General features: G+C 41.5%; 2 protein-coding genes across 2 annotated transcripts; one reads left to right on the forward strand and one right to left on the reverse strand.

Moving 5' to 3' along the window:
• LOC8067721 (acyl transferase 15) lies at positions 16,611 to 18,371 on the forward strand. The gene has a single exon (XM_002446065.2). The coding sequence runs from the start codon at positions 16,683 to 16,685 to the stop codon at positions 17,961 to 17,963; it is 1,281 nt and encodes a 426-aa protein (XP_002446110.1). The 5' UTR covers positions 16,611 to 16,682; the 3' UTR covers positions 17,964 to 18,371.
• On the reverse strand, positions 22,992 to 23,378 carry LOC110436306 (atherin-like). Its single transcript, XM_021463002.1, has one exon. The coding sequence runs from the start codon at positions 23,376 to 23,378 to the stop codon at positions 22,992 to 22,994; it is 387 nt and encodes a 128-aa protein (XP_021318677.1).

Here is a 23,620-nt window from a genome sequence, read left to right on the forward strand (position 1 = left end):
TTCAATTGAGTTGTGTTCTTTCAAGTTATTACTTGAGTTATTCTTTGATTCACAGACATGGATTAGCCTTCTCAGCAAGGTCAACTGGATTGTGACACAGTTGATAACCAAAGGAGTCATGGTACTAAGGTTGTAGGGTTTGTATCTTTTGATCTGGAGCCGAATCGGTATTGTCGTTCTCCAACCAAATCGATAGTTATCTCCACATGATGGAAGATCGAGAACTCCGTGTCCATCACCTCTATTGCCTCTAGGACATCTTAGACTCTACTGCTTGGGCCTTTGCCCCATCTAATTAATAACATAACCTCTCTGTTTTTTCTTCTCTTTTTGTGCCAGTTTTGTTTTGCCTCTTTCAACACACATTGTGCATCTACTTTAGTATTTCCCAATTTTTTTATCAATATCATTACCCAAGTTTATACCACAAGCTACAACTACTTTTTCTAAAATAGATATATCGGACTGTGGGGTGGGTTAGAGAGTTTGGTTACGCTACCTTCTTCCTGTAGATTCATCTCTAGCTTATTTCTAGCAAAGCTTAGAGGCAGCTGACCGAGCCATCTCTATAAAGCCTCTACAATCGCCTCTAAAAATATTGGCTGTAGTATAGTCATACCATTTGACAACATGTATAGCCACCACGGTTGACATCGTAGGATCACTACTGGAAACTCGAATACTTCTGTGGGTGTTGAATTTTTCTGTGTGTTTTTCTCGGTACATACAGAAAAATTGGCAATAATAGTATGAGTTTCAAAAATACCGCTAGAAAAATCCAATTACTCACAGAAAAATCGAGTACTTTTTCTGTGCGTGTGGCTACACAGAAAATTTTATATTATTCTGTCAGTTTTTGCTAACCTCACAGAAAAAACTATATGCACGCACAGAAAAATCATAATTATTCTGTCGGGTTGTTTCTTACACACAGATTAAATTTACTAACTCACGGAAAAATTAAGTCCTATGCATAGATTTTTCTTTCCCGCTATGCTTTTGGCATTGGCGCCTAGCTTTTGGTATTGGCGCGGTGTCTAATAGATAAGATAGTAAAAAAATTAAAAAAATAAAATAAAACCCCCTAAACCTATCCTCCAGACGCGGCAACCTTATCCTCTCCTGGCATGACTCCCTCCCATCGCTCACCAAAATCCCGTCGCGCTCAGGTCCGCCGCCAGCTCCCTCCGTGATTCCACCCCTTCTCCAGTCTGGTCCGCCGCCCACAGCTCCAAGCCGGTCCGCCGCCTGCAGCTCTATGGACGCCGCCCGCTGCCCTTAGATCTACCTGCTGCCGGTGGCCATAGCCCCTCCAGTTCTCAGCCCCAATCCAGCGGTAGGCCCTCTGGGTGTGGACCTAGCACATGCACAGCCAACCACGAGCATCCCCCACTACTACAGTCAGATACAGCAGGGGCGGCTAGCCTAGCCGGCTAGCCGCCCTTATGCAAACGCTCTTACAGTGAATTTTACTGTAAGAGCGGTTCAACACCAGCCGCCCTTACAGTGGTCCACTGTAAGAGCGGCTAGGAACACCAGCCGCCCTTACTAGTGACCACTGTAAGGGCGGCTAGTGTTTCCAGCCGCCCTTGCAGTGAGCATTAGTAAGGGCGGCTGGTGTTCCAGCCGCCCCTATTGTTTGTATTTGTAACGGCGGCTCAATCTAGAGCCGCCCTTACAGTTAATTTTCAGAAAAAAATAAAAATTACAATAATCAAATAGAGCAGTCACCACAACATATATATATATATATATATATTTTCTAATCTAATCTAACCACAGCACAACATATATATAATATCAAATCTGACCACATCACAAACATCGAATTCAAGTTTCATCACTTCAAAAGTTCTATCATAACAAGTTTCACAAGGTTGTCAAATCCACAAGTTTCACTCTGTCTACAAATCTAAAAATCCATGAAGAAATCTAATATACTAGCTTGCTAGAACTGCAATCAAAATCCATCACCGAAGAGCAAGAAATAAGATCCTAGCCTTACAAGCTCAGGCTTGTAGAAGATCAATGGTATCCTCGTTCTACAACTGGCTTAGCTCTAGCAACAGCAGATCTTTAGCTTCCCGTGTTCAGAGGTGCAAAGAAATGAGAACTCAATAGCAGATCTCCAGCAACCAAATCCTGGCATTACACAATTACCTCTTTAAAATGAAAACTTATCTCTTAAAAATCAAAACTAGATTGCAAGGAGGATATATATTGTTCATAACAAGAACCAAGTACAAGTGCATTCTCGTTAATTTTAGTATACGGCAATTAGTAAAATATATTCATTACACAGAGAAACAGTGAGAGAGGAAAGCAATTAATAGAAAACTAATTTACTACTTATGAATCCAGTAAGTATACCTTAAAGAAACATGTGTCAAAAATAGCAAGCACACAGAAGTGGTGAAATACCTGACGATAGGCGGAGTGGTTTATTGTTAGACCTCTACGATATAGATATACATCCAGTACTACCTGCCAAATAATAGCATAATGATTATGCCATTTATTTTCTTATCTAAATGTTAGGAACACCATCAAGCTACAAATTATCCTAGTATCAAACCAGATTACTTGTTCAAAAATGTTTCTATAAAACTTGACAGTACTTCAGCAGATAATCCATCCTTTCTAGGCATGCCACAACTACATGTTTCAGTGTTGTCAACATACAAAAAGAGCTGCCAGAAAAACAATCCAAATGCTACTACCCATATACAGAGAATCAGACTTGCAACAAGGCAACATTAAAACATGTAGTAATTTTAGGTAAGCAAGCACCAAGACAAGATCTTTGTTTCTACCTCGATCTTGAGTGGGCCAATTAGACTTTTGGTGTTGTGGTCTTGTTCCCACCCTCCATTCCAACAAACTCAGGGCTGCAGTAGTACTCTCTCTGCAAACATGCATAAGGACACTAAATTATTGCAGAATGTGTTATGTGTGGGTACTCACTCAACATCAAGTAAAACAAGTGCTGCAGTACAGTTTATGCCGATTCATATGCTATTGATCCCTATAGCTAATGGCTTGTAAAGACATCAAACATGAAAGATCGAGCATCTCCACATGAAAGATCAAACATGAAGCATCTAACCTAGAATCCTAGATACTAGTGCTTCTGTCATTCCTAACAAAAATTGAGCTACAGTCTACTCACCGAGTCACCACTAACAGTGGCGAAGCCAGGCTAGAAGACCATCGGGGTCTTGGATGAAGCAAGGCGGGGTCATAAGAGCAAATAACAATCATGTACAGTAATTCTCTCTTTGTTTTTCAAAATTCATCGGGGTCAGCGGACCCCAATGGCAAGCCGTAGCTTCGCCCCTGACCACTGACATAATATCAGCATCTCATTTTTCTAGTTAAACCAAACAATAACTCACAAGTCTAAGTAGCATTTAATATCGTTCTATGTCTGCACCTGCTCCACATAGCAAACCACAATGATAAATTCAGATCAGCGTTCTTCCCAAAAAAGAGATACAAAGAACACTCCGTGTCTAAGTATGCCAAAAAAATGTGTGAGGTACGCAATGCCAGCTTTGGAACTACGCTGCCTGCCAGCCACATTGACTTGCCTATTTCGGTATTTCCCTCCTGGAAGATGAGATCGAGAACTGGATCATCACTCATCTGAATAGGCATGCATGCACTGCAGTTTCTGAAAACCAAAATGCAGTCCACAGATCAATGTAGGCACCGACCATGCTTGCATTGCATGTGACCCAAACAAAGGTTCCTCAAAATATATCTCAATAGCTTTATCCAAAGAAAAACTAAAAAGCATATGTAGATGCCAAATTTGGGGTATAGAAACTAATAGCAGTACCGAACAAGTGGTTTTTAATAATATGAGATGAGAAAAACAAAGATCAGACCATTGCATTTGCCTTTGCAACACAATGCTGAGAATCAATTGTTCTTGTTCATAATATATTGGTGAAAAATAATCTAGCCATGCTAGAGATCTAACAAATCTCCTTAGGAAATGTTCTGCTTGTGTTGTGTACCTAGAACTGGAACATCCCCACGTCCAGAGTAGGAGGTGGACTGGTGGAGTTGGAGGGCGTGAACGATGCGCTGAGCTGCTCGCTGCTGATGAGGGACGAGCTGCTGGAGACCTTGCTCATCTGGCCTCTCGCGCTGCTACTGCTGGTGGCGGCGCCTTTCGCCCTGCTGCTTACCAGCGCCTTTCGTCCTGGCAGAGGCGGTACTCATGCATGACTCAGTCGGTGCGCTCGCCGCCGGGGGCTTGGCCGCGGTAGAAGACGAGCGTCTTGCGGAGGCCGCCGCCAATCAATCCATGCAAACAACGGATCTATCATCGTGCTCAGACAATCAACCGAATGCCAATGAATCCATACCGGCCTAGTGAAATCGGATCTGAACGGGGACTGCAGGAGGTAAAGCAAGGAGGCAGGGATGACCTCACCAACGTGATGGATGGATCCGAGGCACCAGAGACCGGCTGCATCTTGTCCTCGTACTGCACCGCCGCCGGCGCCACTTGGAGCTCCGGCTAGCCGCGCCGCTTGGGGGGCCAGCTTGGAGTTGGACCTCCAGATGGCTGCTCTGCTTGGCGCCCCTCGGCGGCGTGCCGCTGCCACAGCCACTGCACCCACCGTCGCCGCTGCCGAAGCAGAAGCCGCCGCCTCCACTCTACCTTCTTTTCCGTAGTAGAGAGAGATATCTCACGAGCCTGGGAGTGAGCTAGGGTTGCTGGGTTAGGGTTTGGGTGGGTGGGATACGCACGGGGGAGAAGGAACCGAGACGCGTGCCTTTTCTTGGGCCGGCCCGATTGGGATTTAGGGTTCAACTTTGCTAAGGACTAGGCTAGATCCTCGACAAATATTTTTTGTTTTTTGAGCCTAGTTTATATATATATATATATATATTAATTTAATATATGATATACTTATATGCCAATTTAATATATGATATATTTATATATATAATTTCAAAATTTGTTCTTTTGAAAAATTTAAAAAATACATGTAAAATATTTGACTTGGTCAAACTTTGAAAAATAAAACACTAAATGACTTCAGATAATTTTTTTAATACTTACAAAATAAAACTCATCGAGGTCTACATTTTTTGAAATTGTCAACTTTTCATTTGACAAAGTTTAAATAATTCAAATTTTGAAATTTGAAATTTTGACACCTCCAGAACAATTTTCGAAACCCTAGATGATCTCAACTCGAATAATTCACACCTACATGCTAGTTTTCGAAATTCTAGATGGTCTCAACTCGAAAAGTCATCAATACCAAGATTGGTCCACTCATCAAGATCTAAATTTTATACATAGGTCATTTTTTCATTTGACAAAGTGTTAGGAAAGTGTAGTTCTAAGTCCATAAGTCTTAGGTATAGTTTCATAAAGTCTATGTGAAATTCAAGACTTGGTGACTAGTGTTTACTAACACTTTCTCAAATGCAAAAATTAGCTATGTATCAAATGTAGATCTTGATAAGTTTTAACACCCTTGTATTCAAAAGTTTTTCATTTGAGGTCATTTAGTGCCTCATTTGACCAAGTTTGAGCAAGTCACATCATGAATTTTTAAAACATATGACTAGAGTTTACTAAAACTTTTCTAAATGGTAAAATGAACTGTGTATCATATGTAGATCTTGATGAGTTATAACATCTTTGTATTCAAAACGTTTTCATTGGAGGTCATTTAGTGCCTCATTTGACCAAGTTTGACCAAGTCAAATCTTGGATGTTAACACAAATACACTTTGACTAAACCCTAGATGGTCTAAACAACAAAAGTAATGAATAAAAAGATACACATTCCATATATAGGACATTTTTGAAAAACTTTTGAATATAAGGTAGTTAGAGCTCATCAAGATACACATTCCATATATAGGACATTTTTGCATTCGAGAAAGTGTTTGTAAACTCTAGTCACAAAGTCTTGAATCACACATAGACTTTATGAAACTACATGCAGGACTTATGGATTTAGAACTGCACTTTCGTAACGCTTTGTTAAATGCAAAAATATCATATGTATCAAATGTAGATCTTGATGAGTGGAACAAACTTTCTATTCATGACTTTCGGAGTTGGGGCCGTCTAGGGTCCCGAAAACGTGCGTGTAGCCGTGAAAATTTGAAATTTCAAAATTTGAGTGGTTCAAACCATCTCAGATGAAAAGTTGACTATTAAACCAAATGTGTATCTTGATAAGGGGAACAAACTTTGTATTCATGACTTTTGCATCTGAGACCATCTCGGGTCCGGTCAAAGTGTATTTTCTGAAAAATCCAATGTTTGACTTGGTCAAACTAGGTCAAACTAGGCAATAAAAGACCTCAAATGAAAAAAATTGGAATACAACATTGTTAGACCTCACCAAGGTCTACCTTTGATACACAATACATTTTTGCATTTAGAAAAGTTTCGGTAAACTCTGTTCACATGTTTTGAAAACCCAAGGCGTGACTTGGTCAAACCTGGTCAAACGAGGGAGTAAATGACCTCAAATGAAAAACTTTTGAATATAAGGTAGTTAGAGCTCATCAAGATACACATTCCATACATATGGCATTTTTGCATTTGAGAAAGTGTTTGTAAACTCTAGTCACAAAGTTTTGAATCACACATAGACCTTATGAAACTACATGCAGGACTTATGGATTTAGAACTGCACTTTCGTAACGCTTTGTCAAATGTAAAAATGTCCAATGTATAAAAGGTAGATCTTGATGAGTGGAACAAACTTGCTATTCATGACTTTCAGAGTTGGGGCCGTCTAGGGTCCTGAAAATGTGCGTGTAGCCGTGAAAATTTGAAATTTCAAAATTTGAGTGGTGCAAACCATCTCAGATGAAAAGTTGACTATTACACCAAATGTGTATCTTGATAAGAGGAACAAACTTTGTATTCATGACTTTTGCATCTGAGACCATCTCGGGTCCGGTCAAAGTGTATTTTCTGAAAAATCCAATGTTTTACTTGGTCAAACTAGGTCAAACTAGGCAATAAAAGACCTCAAATGAAAACAATTTGAATACAACATAGTTAGACCTCACCAAGGTCTACCTTTGATACACAATACATTTTTGCATTTGGAAAAGTTTCGGTAAACTCTGTTCACATGTTTTGAAAAGCCAAGGTGTGACTTGGTCAAACCTAGTCAAACGTGGGAGTAAATGACCTCAAATGAAAAACTTTTGAATATAAGGTAGTTAGAGCTCATCAAGATACACATTCCATACATAAGACATTTTTGCATTTGAGAAAGTGTTTGTAAACTCTAGTCACAAAGTCTTGAGTCACACATAGACTTTATGAAACTACATGTGGGACATGGATTTAGAACTGCACTTTCGTAACGCTTTGTCAAATGCAAAAATGTCCTATGTATCAAATGTAGATCTTGATGAGTGGAACAAACTTGATATTCATGACTTTCAGAGTTGGGGCCGTCTAGGGTCCCGAAAACATGCGTGGTGCCGTGAAAATTTGAAATTTCAAATTTTGAGTGGTCCAAACCATCTCAGATGAAACGTTGACTATTACGCCAAATGTGTATCTTGATAAGGGGAACAAACTTTGTATTCATGACTTTTGCATCTGAAACCATCTCGGGTCCGGTCAAAGTGTATTTTCTGAAAAATCCAATGTTTGACTTGGTCAAACTAGGCAATAAAAGACCTCAAATGAAAAAATTTGAATACAACATAGTTAGACCCCACCAAGGTCTAACTTTGATACAAAATAAATTTTTGCATTTGGAAAAGTTTCGGTAAACTCTGTTCACATGTTTTGAAAACCCAAGGCGTGACTTGGTCAAACCTTGTCAAACGAGGGAGTAAATGACCTCAAATGAAAAACTTTTGAATATAAGGTAGTTAGAGCTCATCAAGATACACATTCCATATATAGGACATTTTTGCATTTGAGAAAGTGTTTGAAAACTCTAGTCACAAAGTCTTGAATCACACATAGACTTTATGAAACTACATGCGGGACTTATGGATTTAGAACTGCACTTTCGTAACGCTTTGTCAAATGCAAAAATGTCCTATGTATCAAATGTAGATCTTGATGAGTGGAACAAACTTGCTATTGATGACATTCGGAGTTGGGGCCGTCTAGGGTCCCGAAAACGTGTGTGTTGCCGTGAAAATTTGAAATTTCAAAATTTGAGTAGTCCAAACCATCTCAGATGAAAAGTTGACTATTACACCAAATGTGTATATTGATAAGAGGAACAAACTTTGTATTCATAACTTTTGCATCTGAGACCATCTCGGGTCCGGTCAATGTGTATTTTCTGAAAAATCCAATGTTTGACTTGGTCAAACTAGGTCAAACTAGGCAATAAAAGACCTCAAATGAAAACAATTTGAATACAACATAGTTAGACCTCACCAAGGTCTACCTTTGATACACAATACATTTTTGCATTTGGAAAAGTTTAGGTAAACTCTGTTCACATGTTTGGAAAACCCAAGGTGTGACTTGGTCAAACCAGGTCAAACGAGCGAGTAAATGACCTCAAATGAAAAACTTTTGAATATAAGGTAGTTAGAGCTCATAAATATACACATTCCATATATAGGACATTTTTGAATTTCAGAAAGTGTTTGTAAACTCTAGTCACAAAGTCTTGAATCACACATAGACTTTATGAAACTACATACGAGACTTATGGATTTAGAACTGCACTTTCGTAACGCTTTGTCTAATGCAAAAATGTCCTATGTATCAAATGTATATCTTGATGAGTGGAATAAACTTGATATTCATGACTTTTGGAGTTGGGGCCGTCTAGGGTCCCGAAAACGTGCGTGTTGCCATGAAAATTTGAAATTTCAAAATTTGAGTGGTCCAAACCATCTTAGATGAAAAGTTAACTATTACACAAAATGTGTATCTTGATAAGGGGAACAAACTTTGTATTCATGACTTTTGCATCTGAGACCATCTCGGGTCCGGTCAAATTGTATTTTCTGAAAAATCTAATGTTTCACTTGGTCAAACTAGGTCAAACTAGGCAATAAAAGACCTCAAATGAAAAAATTTGAATACAGCATAGTTAGACACCACCAAGGTCTACCTTTGATATACAATACATTTTTGCATTTGAAAAAGTTTCGGTAAACTATGTTCACATGTTTTGAAAACCCAAGGCGTGACTTGGTCAAACCTTGTCAAACGAGGGAGTAAATGACCTCAAATGAAAAAATTTTGAATATAAGGTAGTTAGAGCTCATCAAGATACACATTCCATATACAGGACATTTTTGCATTTGAGAAAGTGTTTGTAAACTCTAGTCACAAAGTCTTGAATCACACATAGACTTTATGAAACTACATGCGGGACTTATGGATTTAGAACTGCACTTTTATAACGCTTTGTCAAATGCAAAAACGTGCTATGTATCAAATGTAGATCTTAATGAGTGGAACAAACTTGCTATTCATGACTTTCAGAGTTGGGGCCGTCTAGGGTCCCGAAAACGTGCGTGTTGCCGTGAAAATTTGAAATTTCAAAATTTGAGTGGTCCAAACCATCTCAGATGAAAAGTTGACTATTAGACCAAATGTGTATCTTGATAAGGAGAACAAACTTTGTATTCATGACTTTTGCATCTGAGACAATCTCTGGTCCGGTCAAAGTGTATTTTCTGAAAAATCCAATGTTTGACTCGGTCAAACTAGGTCAAACTAGGCAATAAAAGTCATGAATACAAAACTATGTATTAAATGTAGATATTGATGAGTTCTAACACCTTTGTATTTAAATTTTTTAATTTGAGGTTATTTAGTGCCTCATTTGACTAAGTTTGTCCAAAACCAGTGTAGGGGCGGCTGGGGATTGAGCCACCCTATGACTAGTGTTTACTAACACTTTCTCAAATATAAAAATGAACTATGTATTAAGTATAGATCTTGATGAGTTGTACAATCTTAATATTTTAAATTTTTTCATTCGAGATCTTTTAGTGTCTCATTTGACCAATTTTTTCTAAAACCACTGTAGGAGCGGCTAGTGATTGAGCCGCCCCTACAGTAGTCCACTGTAAGGGCGGCCGGTGATTCAGCCGCGCTTACTGTGACCTACCACTGTAAGGGCGGCTGATAACACTAGCCGCCCTTACAGTGGCCACTGTAGGGGCGGGTGACTAGTTGAGACCCGCCCGAGCCACTGTAAGGGAGGCTCCAAAGTCAGCCGCCCCTACAGCGTAAGGGGGTAGCGTTCTCTTAGTGCTTTTTTCACGTAGTGCCCTATCCCGCCGCCTTGGTCTCCCTCCCATCCGTTGCATGTCCTTGCATGACGCCCTCGTCTCTCCATCAATCTCCACCACCCGTTTCTTCAGTCAAAGTCTGCTTCCCTCAAGATTTGGCCACCCGTGTTGTCTCCTTCAAATCTGAATAGATTGTTCAGGTTCTGTGTTTCTCCCCTAAATATAGTATCCTTCCTTTCTCTATGTGTGTCTATATGTATATTGAAGTAAAACATGTTTTCCTTGTCTATTTAGAGTATGTATGATTCTTATTGACATTGTAATAACATGCATGTTCAATACCTATAGATAGCATAATAGTCAGAGTGGCCTCGATGATAGCATTAAAAAACTTGTGCCAAAATTCTTATTGTGTGTCCCTGATGTACTACAGTGGAGATTTGGAGATTTTTAGCTAAGGACTGAAGGTTTCTATTGGAGGCGGTGTGTACTTTAAAGATAGTGAAAAATTGTTGAGGACCTGTGACTGAGACTCAAGGTACACTTCTTTCTTCATTGGATCTATTTGCAGTATGATGATGTTGTTATTCTACATTTTATTTGTGTGCCCACTTGTCTAAGTTTGGAATGTCTTCCTTGCACCAAAAATAGTTGAGCTTCCTTTGTTGTGATATCTAATATATTAATATTTGAAACAGAACTAGTTAATATGTCAAACCGATCATGGATGTATAATGGTTGACAACGCGGCAAAGCTCCCTCAAAAGAATAGATTTGATGGAACCACAGAATTCTTGAATAGTGCATTTTCAATTCCTGCTATAGCTGAAAATGATACCATTAAGTGTCCTTGTGCGCAATGTCGGAACTACTTTAGACACCAAAGATATACTATAGAGATGCATTTGTGTAGGTATGGTTTTAAGGAAGGCTATGAAACTTGGACTGAGCATGGTGAGGAGCTTATTTTAGCTGATGGATATGATGAGGTGGGAAATAGAGAGGGCACTGATGAAGTTGATCAGATGGATCAAATGTTGGTTGACCTTGCTGGGCCCCATCCACCTATACTAGATGCTGAACCAACAACATATGCTAAAGGTTTCTATAGGATGGTTGCTAGTGCAGATGAGTTGGTGCATGATAGAACCACACACTCATGCTTGTCCGCTGTAGCTCGCTTGATGGCTGTGAAGTCACGATACAACATGTCTATTGCAGAATATGATGATATACTAGGCATAGTACATGAACTCCTACCTCCTGACTCTAAGTTACCTAATGACTTCTACCAATCTAGAAAATTATTAGAGGGTCTTGGTATGCAATATATCAAAATTGATGTTTGCTATAACAATTGCATGCTATTCTACAAAGATAACAAGGACAAAGATAAATGTGATTTTTGTGGTGCTAATCGGTATGTGGAAGGGCGAACAAAGGTTGCACGCAAAGTTTTGCGCTATCTTCCAATCATAGATAGGCATGGTATTTGCTGCGATGAAATCTGGCATGAAAAGTTTTGCCTCATGTTGATTGTTGTATAGCTACTGCAGTGAATTTGCATAGCTATTGCAGTGAGGAAATGACCTTATGTAGGTTTGTAGTGTTTCAACCTTGAAAACTAGCAGTTTAAACACTATAAACCTTGTTCAAATCATGGTACCATATTCAAATGACTTTACATCAAATTTAGAGCCTTTGCTAAAAGTGATATATTATTGGGAGAAAATTCCACGTCGAATCTAATGTAATTTTGTTCACATTCAGGCAACTGGTTCTTCTCGTGCTGTCTCAGAATCTGCCAACAATGCCAATGATTTTGGGCACACCAATGAAGACCTTCATGCTACAGATGTTGCCAACAATCAAGGTTCCGACAACAATGGAGATCATGCATCGATTTGATGGTGTTGTTTAGTTGCAAAACATGGATGTGATGGTGGTTTCTTCTTTTGTAGTGTTGTGCTTTTGCACATTAACTAGTAGGAGGCTCTATTCTTTAGCTGTGGTAATGCTTTTGAATGTAACTAGTAGCGCTCTAATCTTTAGCTGTGGTCTTACTTATATGACTCAATGATGCGCTGGTAGTTTAGTCATCTTAGTTGAAACTTGAACCGCTGAGATGAGGTGGTAATGCTTTTGAATGTATCGACGTCGGAACATTTGGACATCGTCTATGGAATATGTTGAATATTTGGAGACCATATTGTGATGTATCCTATATGTATTGATGTCGGAACATTTGTGATGTGTCATCAAATTATAGTGTGGAAAATATATATTTTAATATATATGCTATTGCTACAGTTTCAAAATAGAATATTTTTTTCTGTGTGCGTCACTTTTCCTGTGAGGGTGCCTGCATTTGGGCAAAAGATATTTTTCTGTGAGTTCACTAGACCGACAGAAAAATACATGTTTTCCCTGTGCAATTGGCTTCTTTTTCCTGTGCGTGTAATATTATTTTTCTGTGTGGATATGCGCACAGAAGATTAAATTTTAATCTGGGCGAGCATAATTTTTCTGTAGGTCACGTACCGACAGAAAAACTATTTCTAACGGCGAACTCATAGAAAAATGAGATTTTTCCGTCATTATATTTCTGTGTGTTATTTTCTGACGGTACACCGTCAGAAAAATATTTTTCTGTGCGTATTCGCTTTTTTCCATGAATTTTCACACACACAGGAGTATTCAAGTTTCCAGCAGTAGTGGATGACCCCTAGCCACTTCCAGTAGTGGATGGCCCCTAGCCACACAAATGGCTCGGCTGCCAGCATATAGCCGTCGTAAAATATATAGTTTTTACACAAAATCATGTACAGAGGTTGCATTACTGGTTATGTGTTATATGGAAAACGTTCACAGCCGGTTGTAATAGTAGTCACCCAAGACACATCACAACCAATTTAATTGTAGCTGTTAATTTTTTTTTAAAAAAAAATTGTAGCGTTACGTTGACAAACATCCAAACCAAATTTGCGCATGCTAATTAATTTCTTTATTATATGGACACACGCGGCCCTTGCCTACGAAGGTTCAAAAAAATGACTCAAATGCATGGTGCTGTATATAGACTTAACTTTGCAGTTGCAGCTCTATGACTACGACATGGCAAACAATGCATGCAAGCTAGCTTGCTAGCTGCGTTTGTCTTGCTTTGCATGCATGTCCAAAAATGAGTATCACCTTCTCGGCCAGTCTCAGAGCTAGTGGTCCAGATGTCAACGTAACAACATCACTACTTGTACTGAACCCGTGTTGTGTTGTATATAAGCCGGCCGAGCCGAGATGCCCACACACGCGGATCTCGTGGACTGGAGAGCTGGAGGTGTCATCACATGCATGTGTGGTGTCTGCAGTGACAAGTAGCTGGTGGCTGTGGTGGGAAGTATACGTTGTTGTCCAGCTTGGCAGGAAGCCGCGCGGGAACTAACGTCGTCGAATGGACCCTTCTCCCGCATTTTGAGTGGTTGTAGTAGAGTCATATATAGAGCTGCCGAGACTCACATCTCTATCCATATATACACATACATGTTTTGTGCGTGTTGGTACGGTCCCAGACTAAATTTTAGTCACATATATTTGGACACTAATTTAGAGTATTATAAACATAGATTATTTATAAAACTAATTGTACAGATAGAGACTAATTTGTAAAATAAATCTATTAAATATTTTTTTGTGAATTATCTATTAAACCTAATTAGTCCATGGTTTTACAATGTGATGCCGCTACATTAAACATGTGCTACTGATGGATTAATTAATTAGGCTTAATAGTTTTTTTTTTTCATAAATTAGTCTCCATCTGTGCAGTTAATTTTGTAATTAACTCATGTTTAGTCCTCCTAATTAACAACCGAATGTGTAATAGGGATTAAACTTTAGTCATCACTGGATCCAAACACCCTAAAACATTCAAATAACATAGGTTCCACAGCTGCTCGCGGCATTACAAGAATAATTAAGGACCATGTTTCTGTAGTACCTGTGGCCTGGGCGACGATCGCCGGCGACATGAGAGACAGGGAGGCACACGGAGTAGGCCGAGCCGAGCAGATGAATCTCTGCTTCGGGGTACTGTATTCAGTAATAAAATTGTCTATCGCTGATTACAACAAAGGTTCAGTCGTATTAAAGGGTTCACGGAGGGTGGCCATGCAGGGCCCACATGTCATCGACTGAGCACTACATGTAATATATGTTGGCCACTCAATATATATATACAATACACGAGAATAACTTGTTTTCCTACATAATACATTTTGTGGGCTGCAGGCACTTGATTTTTTGTCCACCGTACTGGATCTGGATCTGGATCTGGATCTTGTTCTATAGCACATCACTGTCCACATTCACAAAAGACAGCGAAAATTACAGCGAACCCCCCTCAGGGCTCTGATTTTTATTAATACTAACGGTTACCAACCGGTAGTGATCATGATTCAGATTGAACGCCTAGGTCAGTCTCAATGCATGTTTTATGAGAGTGTAATGCACATTAAATAGTGTGCCACATAAGCAAAATTGTTGACTTGGCAGAGTCATTAAATGAAGGAGTTTCATCAGATGAGAGAGGAGTTTCGTCCCCATGAAACTCATATGACACGGTTACTTAGTTTATAGTCTTGGTAACAGTGTCATGAAATTATGCATTGAGACTGGTTAGAGTGGTTTGCATCAAAGCACACGATGTTTTCCCACGTCAGGGAATAGTTTTACCCAAGATTATGTTTTCTTTGATTCTCCTCTTAATAAAAACGTTGCATGGCACAGTGCGTGAAAGCTTTCAAAGTTTATGTAGTCGTATTTAAAAATGATTTGTACATATAAAAGTTCTTCATATATATTGGTACAGAGATATGTATATATATAATACAAATGGGATTTAATCCATTTGTACCGTTGCTGCCTGCTGCTTAGGTCCCATCACTACCGGGTGTTTTGTCGAGAGCCTGTGCACTCAGTAAAGGCCTAAATATATTCGGAAAAACTTTTGCTGAGTGTCACACTAGGCAAGGACCACTTTACCGATGAAAATTTTTTCATGTGGTCTTTGCCAACTGCTATTTTTTAGGCACTAGGCAAAGCTTTTACCCGACACTTGGCAAAAACTGAAACAAAAAAAAAACTAAAAAACAGGGAGGTCTACGGGACTCTAGTGTTTTGTCGAGAGCCTGTGGCACTCAGCAAAGACCTAAATATACTCGGCAAAGCTTTTGCCGAGTGTCACACTAGACAAAGACCACTTTGCCGATGAAATTTTTTTCATGTGGTCTTTGCCAACCGCTATTTTTTGGGCATTAGGCAAAGCTTTTACCCAACACTTAGCAAAAACTGAAACAAAAAAAACTTAAAAATAGGGAGGCCTAGTGGGATAGGGACCCATGACCTCCCTCTTGCACATCTCTCTCTAACCACTACATCAACCTATTACTTGTGTTTATATTGCATTTCGGTTCATTATATATTATATAGCAAACCAAGTGTAAATTGGTTGTTTGATGCCCTAAATGATTTTAAATCAAAAGATATCAACTACGAAGTTTTATAACTTTTTGAGATCTATAATTTTTATTGAGGGACTTTCTCTATCCGAGGTCGTTTACAAAATTTGAAATTTGAGAAATTCAAACGTAGTTTTTATATGACAAGATGATTTCAAATTAAAAGTTGTCAACTATAAAGTTTTATAACTTTTTAAGATCTACAAAGTTTATTCATGGAGTTTTTCCATCTGAGGTAGTTTGCAAAATTCAAAATTTAAAATTTTCACATAAAGACGTAGTTTTGCATGACAAGATGACTCAAATGAAAAATTTGTCAACTGAAAAATTTCATAACTTCTCAAAATCTACAAAGTTTATTTTGGTTGTTTGGTCATTTGTTCATCCGACATGGTGATTCCAATATTTTTTATAAACATTATGTATCTCTCTCTTATAGTTTCATAAACTATAAGAGAGATGTAGAATTTATGAATAAATTTATTTTCACTTTGTTAAATGAAAAAGTAATATAGAGGGATCTTGAGAAGTTATACAACTTTGTAGTTGAAAACTTTTTAAATCGAATTCGTTTAAGGCTTTAAAATTTGATTTGACATTTTTTTTGCCAAGTATTTTTTTGACACTAGTCATTTGCCGAGTGTCAAAAAAAACACTCAGTAAAAAGACTTCTTTGACACTCGGTAAAAAAATCTCTTAAAGGAGTGTTTTTTTTTTGCCAACTTTTTTTTTACCGAGTGTTACACTAGCTCAGTATAAAAAATTCTTTGTCAAGTGTCGAAAAAACACTTGGCAAATTATTTGACACTCGCTAAAGAGCTCAGGTTCCGGTAGTGCATCATATAGCTCGTTGCTCGCCACTATATAACTCCACGTGAGCAAGCCAAGAAGAGACCACAAACAAACCGCTAAGCAAGCACGAGAGAGAAAACAATCACAATGACCTCACACGTCAACAGGTCGCTGCCTTTTCTCATCGCCCCGTCGGAGGCCACGCCCGCCGGCGCCCTCCCCCTCACCGCCATGGACAGAGCTCTTGCTTCCCTTCCTATGACAGCGCTGTTCGTCTTCGAGAACCCCATCGATCAGCCAGCCGAAACCATAGCGAGAGCTCTGTCCCGTGCGCTTGTTCCCTACTACCCAATGGCCGGCCGCCTCACCATCACCGGCGACCAGCTGAAAATCGCGTGCACCGGCGAGGGCGTCGCGTTCGCTGGCGCGTCCGCGAGCTGCACCCTGCAGGAGGCCGGGCTCTCCGGCCCGCGTCCGGTGATCACCGTCGAGGACCTCACTATGAACTACGCCGGCCAGTACAGCACGGAGGAACCGCCGTTGTTGCTGGTGCAGGTGACCGAGTTCTCCTGCGGTGGCTTCGCCGTCGGGGTGACGTGGAACCACGTCGTCACCGACGGCGCCGGGATGGCGCAGTTCTTGCAGGCCGTCGGCGAGTTTGCCCGCGGGTTCCCTTCTTCCCCTTCTGTCTGGCCGGTGAGGGTGGACCACGCCCTCCCTGAGCTTCCCCCGCCGATAACAAACATGACCAAGGCACTCGTCGGCGGCCAGCACAGCGACTTCCCATCCTCCTACATCACTGTTCCGCTCAGCTTCATCGACCACGTCAAGGATGAGTTCCGTCGCCGTCGCAGCAGCGGCGAGGTGGCGCCGGCGTCGTGCACCGCGTTCGATGTCTTCACGGCCGCCATATGGAAGTGTCGTGCACGCGCGACGATCGCCAGCGCCGCCTGCCAGGACGCTCCCACGGTGCTCACCTTCACCGTGAACGTGAGGAAGCCGGCGAAGGCCAAGGACGGCTACTACGGCAACGTCTTCGCCTTCGGCCTTGCTGCCTCGACGCTGCGTGAGGTCGCCGACGGCGACATCCTTGACCTCGTGAGGCTGGTAAAGGATGCCAAGGCACGGGTCCCGTACACGTTTGCTGACGGAGCGGCGTACATCGCCGACGAGATGGGCGGCCGGCTCAAGGGCCTCGACGGTTATGACACCTTGTATGTGACCAGCTGGTGGAATCTCGGCTTGGACGACGTCGACTTCGGCAGCGGCGGCGCTGAACGTGTCATTGGGAACATGGAGCGCAAGGTGGTGCCAGGCTGCATCCTGTGTGGGAGGAAGGACAAGGCCGACGGTGTCGCCGCCATGGCGCTCTGTGTCAAGCAGGAGCACGTGGAGACCTTCCATGCGGAGCTGCAAAGCCTCAAGTGATGTGGATAATATGAATATTGTCTTTTTAGTTTGTTAGTGCACACAAAAACATAGACTCTTTGCCCATGGAATTGCTGTAACACCCGGCCCAATGCTTAATAGGATTAATAGGAGACTCATACCAACAAGTTGCAACTTCTTTTCCGGAAGCCTATCTCGAAAGAACTCTAAAGTTAAGCGTGCTTGGCTTAGAGCAATTTAGAGATGGGTGACCGACCGGGAAGTACTTCTCGGGTGCGCGCGAGTAAGGACAAGCGGACCCGGCCACGTGAAGGCGGGACGTTACAATTGCACATAGAAATCAGTTTATTTTCCTTTCGTATAACAAACACAACAATCAAAACTGGAGTACTTGTTTTTTATTTATGAGTGAGCCGTTCAAATAAAACATCAATAATCAGAACTTAAGTTTTGATTGTTGTTTCTTAAATTCTAGTTGGAGTTTCTTAAGTTTCGATTGAAATTGAACTTTTTTATTGAATTGAGAAATAAATCTATTTTTTCATGTCTAGAACCAATAATTATTCAAATTGTCTAGTCTTGAGATTGCTTTGCGGATCAGGATGTGGGGAGTAAGCAGCAAGCTCATCTTGAACTCAATAACACATATGCAACGATTGTAGTCTGAGTGTCTGACATTGAATGGACCACGAAGCAAAAGATTGTGATGATGTCAATCAATGTGCCTCAAGAAAGATTAAATTTGTTGGTAAATATCTTTGGCTATCACTATGTCAAAAAAACACTTCATATACACGCACTTAGGCACATTGCAGACGCACTAGCATGCGCCGGGAATAATTAATGCGTAAATAATAAGGCTTATTATAGACGCACAAAACAAGCGTCTGTACTAAGAATACATCTACAGACGCGCGTACCAATATGCAACTGTGATTAAATCTATGTGAACGACAACATTTAAACACGTCCATCTATGACCTTCTAATAGATTTCATTAAAGAAGGAGCAGAGACTCATGATTGCCATTTGGGGTTTTTCTGGCAAAATGTTCCGGATTCCAACTACAAGCATCGCTATGAGCATGACATCGCAATCATGAGCCTTCATGGAAAGTATCTTGTTTCTTTTGTAGGCACAAGCTTTTATATGTTGGCTGAGTATCTAGAGGGAAGTTTGACACTATGGAAGAAGTCAACTAATTCCTCCTTCTCCTGTCGGGTCAGGTTTATGGTAGATAGAGGTGGATGGATACTAATACTGTCAGCTACAAGCTCAGGCCTGATATCCAATTCTGGTCCTTGTTTTCCATTGGTCATTCATGAGTGTCCCAAGCAAACTCCCATAAACATTCATTTTCACGTGCATGAGATTAATGCTATGGCCACTACTGGAATTCTGTTCTTTGCCGACTGCCAAAAGCAGTCGGCAAAGGCCCTAAAACAGGTGGCAAAGGCTTTGCCGACGGCTTTACACGTGGCAGTCGGCAAAGAACACGTGGCAAAGAATTCGTCGGCAAAGAAACCTTTGCCACCTGCCAAGAGAAAAGCAGTCGGCAAAGCCTTTGCCACCTGCCAATATATGACAGTCGGCAAAGGGAACGAACGCCGTCGTGAGATGACGGAGCTCTTTGACGACTGCCTTTTTTAGCAGGTGGCAAAGGGCTCTTTGCCGACTGTCTTTTTTGGCAGGTGACAAAGGGCTCTTTGCCGACTGTCTTTTTTGGCAGGTGGCAAAGGGCTCTTTGCCGACTGCCTTTTTTGGCAGGTGGCAAAGCTGGAATAAGTAAAATTTCAGCCTGTTTTTTTATCACAAATATGATTATATAACTAGAATTCACATATATCACACAGATCCACATATATATCACACAAATCCACATATATAGCACACATAAACCATAATAAATGAGTTCAACAAGTCCATCATCCAACAAATCATACTAAGTGTGCAAAACCAACATCAAACATCCAACATGGTGTGCAAAACCAACATCAAACATCCTGCAAAGTAGAAGAACCATATAGCTAGTCACGCGTCCTGCGATGCGTCGCCACCGTGGTGTGAAGAGCTCCCAGCTGGCCACAGAGGCCACGAAGACGGTCCAATCTGCGGCGCGCTGCTGTACACCCACCCGGATCCGACCTGCTGGGCAGGCGGAGGGTCGCTACCCCACCCGGAGGCCCCCGCCTGCGTAAGCCTAGGAGGAACGCCACCTGGTTCCACCTGGCCTGGCGAAAGGCCATGTGGAGTCGGGTTTGAACCTGCCGACGGTGGCTGCACAGAGAAGTGATGTCATTAGTACATGTGGGATAGCCGTACAAACGAAAACAATAGATAGACTGCTAGAAACTCACCGGAGTCCCTAAAGTGCTAGGAACAGGGGGTGGAGCAAGAACAGGGGGTGGAGCGAAGAAAGAAGCTGGCAACGGAGGACATCTGAAACCAGGGATCTCCAGGCCCTGAAAGAAGCTGGCAAACTCTTTCATCTGACGCGCCGAGTGCTCCTGCATAGCCTCCAACTGCCGCCGGTAAGCCTCCAGCTGCTGCCGATGAGCCTCCTCTTGGGCCGCCAGCTGCTGCCGATGAGCCTCCTCTTGGGCCGCCTGTTGGGCCCGTAGCTCGGCCAGCTCGGACTGTAATATTACACTCGTGATGTTTAAACAATGCATAAGGAAAGCTACATATGTAAATCCAATAAACGACAAATAGTTACCTGAACCACCACCATCATCTGCGTAGAGCTTGGCCGCCGAGGCTGTATGGGGACGTCCGATGAGGTCGTGTTGTCTGATCGACGAACCTCACGAAGGGTAGGAATGGTGGCCGGGTCGATTACGCTGTGGGCAAGAAAGTACCGCCCATGCTGCTTCCCTCCTCCCGTCGTCATCAGGACGTCCGTGTCAAGGGGCTCGGTGGCCGGATCATAGGCCTCACCATGGCGCTTGCGAACTGCCTCGGTGTACTGGACGACCTTCTCGTAGGCGTTCAGGTTGGTGAACGCGTCGGCCCCCTTCGCCGGGTCGCAGACGTTCTCCGGATCTGTCGCTTTGCCCTGGTGAGATAGGACATAGCCCGTGAACTCGTTGATCACCTGGCCACCATGCGACTGGGTCTACGAGGAAAACACAAGAACGATTACACGTAATGAGAATGAATAAATAAATAAATAAATAAATAAATAAATAAATAAAGTAGTGTCAAGAGTACCCATGTTAGCATACCAACGACCATATATCCCTTTTGGACGGGAGACGCCTAACTTGGCTGCGTAATCTATAACTACTATAAGGATGAGAGGTGAATTATACCTAGGATAGCGACACAAAGGCGAGTAGCAGGGCGATGGAGAGTCGACGCGGTGTAGGAAGACCCACAGCACCCACGAACACGATCGGAGTCACCAAGTACTTCCCACAGGTGATCCTAAAAAAGGACAAAAAAAAGTTAGTATCCACTCAAAATTTCGGCAGCACCTCCTCTAAACGGGGAGGTTCCAAAACCTGCAAAAAACAATGGCGCGAAGGCCGATAACCACAACGGCACGAAGGCCAATAACCATAGTGGCACGAAGTCCGACATCACAATGGCACGAAGGCCAACAATTAGCAGGATTAATTAGCACACCTGCTCAAATGCAACATAGATAGATAAACTTTTTTCATGAGCTTGTCATACTTTATTATTATTATTATTATTATTATTATTATTATTATTATTATTATTATTATTATTATTATTATTATTATTATTATTATTATTATTATTATTATTATTATTATTATTATTATTATTATTATTATTATTATTATTATTATTATTATTATTATTATTATTATTATTATTATTATTATTATTATTATTATTATTATTATTATTATTATTATTATTATTATTATTATTATTATTATTATTATTATTATTATTATTATTATTATTATTATTATTATTATTATTATTATTATTATTATTATTATTATTATTATTATTATTATTATTATTATTATTATTATTATTATTATTATTAATATTACAGTATAAACAGCTGCTAATTCAAACTTTATTGGTTTCAGTTTTCAATAAGAATTTTTATTTCCAACAACTGAAACTAACTACGTCGACACTTCATTAAGGTTCGCACTTATAAATTCCAGACAAACAGGAAAGAGATGACAGGCTTTCTGTGAGAAAATAGTGAAATTATGTGGACATCATTCTACAAGGTTTGTAGGCAGTACCGATATCGATACATAACAAGTAGCAGTCCACACATGAAATCCAGCATCCAAAGTTCACTAGCATATGCAGGGGAATATTAAGCTAGCTACGAGGAGATAGGACACACTAAAGATGAAATTAGACTCACATTACAGTAATATACATGAAAATTGAACTACTCCTACCAAGTACCAACCAGGGGAATTAAACTCCAATAAGCATCATCTGATCATCAGCAACACACGAGAAAATGACAAGCGGAGCCAAAAATAATAAGATCAAAATAACAAGCCACATTTATCTAAGTTCACATTCCATTACCATCTGCATTCATCATGAGCAAGCAGAAATTGATCAGAAACAATAAGATGAAAATAACAAGCCACATTTATCTAAGTTCACATTCCATTACCATCTGCATTTATCATGAGCAAGCAGAAATTAAGTTCCAGATCGAACTATCCAAGATTAATTCCATCACCATTCATCCGAAACCACCATAGTAACGAAAGTATGACCATACGGGGACTACTGCTAGACCAACCATCACGACCTCCTCCTTCCAAATCCACCGATCAAGTACTGCCGATGATGCTACTACTAAGACGCAACAGAACTACGACGACCAATGCAAGTGGCACTACTACTACTGATGATGATGACACAGTCTTTTTTGTTATAAAAAATTAAGATGTCAAGAAGAGAGGCGGGTCACGGGCGTGCTGTGCCTCCGACGAATCTCCATGGACGGAGCCACGGCTTCCCCACCCGCGTCCCAAACCAATCCCAAATCGAGAAGGGCGAGTTCGAATTCAACCTGGGTCGGCTGTCGTCGGAGCGGCGATTGCGCTATGCAAGCCGCCTAGGAGCGTCGGAGTGGCAGCGCCGCGCCGCGCCGAGGCCTCTGACGACGTCGGCGAAGGAGATCCGTCCGCCAGCACGTCCGGAGCGGCCGGGGCAGGGGCGTCCGCACACGTCCGGAGCGGCCGGGGCAGGGGCCGGAGCAGCCGGGGCCGAGGCGCCGGGGCCGGAGCGGCCGGGGCCGGCGCGGCCGGGGCGGCCTGGGCGCAGGGCGCAGGGGGTGTAGGGGCAGGCTGGCGCGGCCGGGGCGCAGGGCGCGGGGCGCTGACTGCCGGAGTGCGGCGGCGGCGGCGCTGCGTGCGGGTGGGAGGCGTGCGGGTGCGTGAGGGGTAGGAGCTGCTGCTGCGTGCGGGTGCCTGCGGGTGGGAGTTGCATTTTTTTTTCAAGATAAGGCTGGGGCTCTTAGGGTTAAGTTCTTTGCCGACTGCTATTAGGACAAGCAGTCGGCAAAGGAGCAGTATATTTTATTTATAAATATTATTTGCCGACTGTCTACACCTAGGGCAGTCGGCAAATATTTTTTTTCAAAGTTCTTTGCCGACTGCTATTAGGGCAGGCAGTCGGCAAAGGCGCAGTATATTTTATTTATAATTATTCTTTGCCGACTGTCTGGATCT

Source organism: Sorghum bicolor, chromosome 6 (assembly GCF_000003195.3).
Source record: "Sorghum bicolor cultivar BTx623 chromosome 6, Sorghum_bicolor_NCBIv3, whole genome shotgun sequence".
Classification (NCBI taxonomy): domain Eukaryota; kingdom Viridiplantae; phylum Streptophyta; class Magnoliopsida; order Poales; family Poaceae; genus Sorghum; species Sorghum bicolor.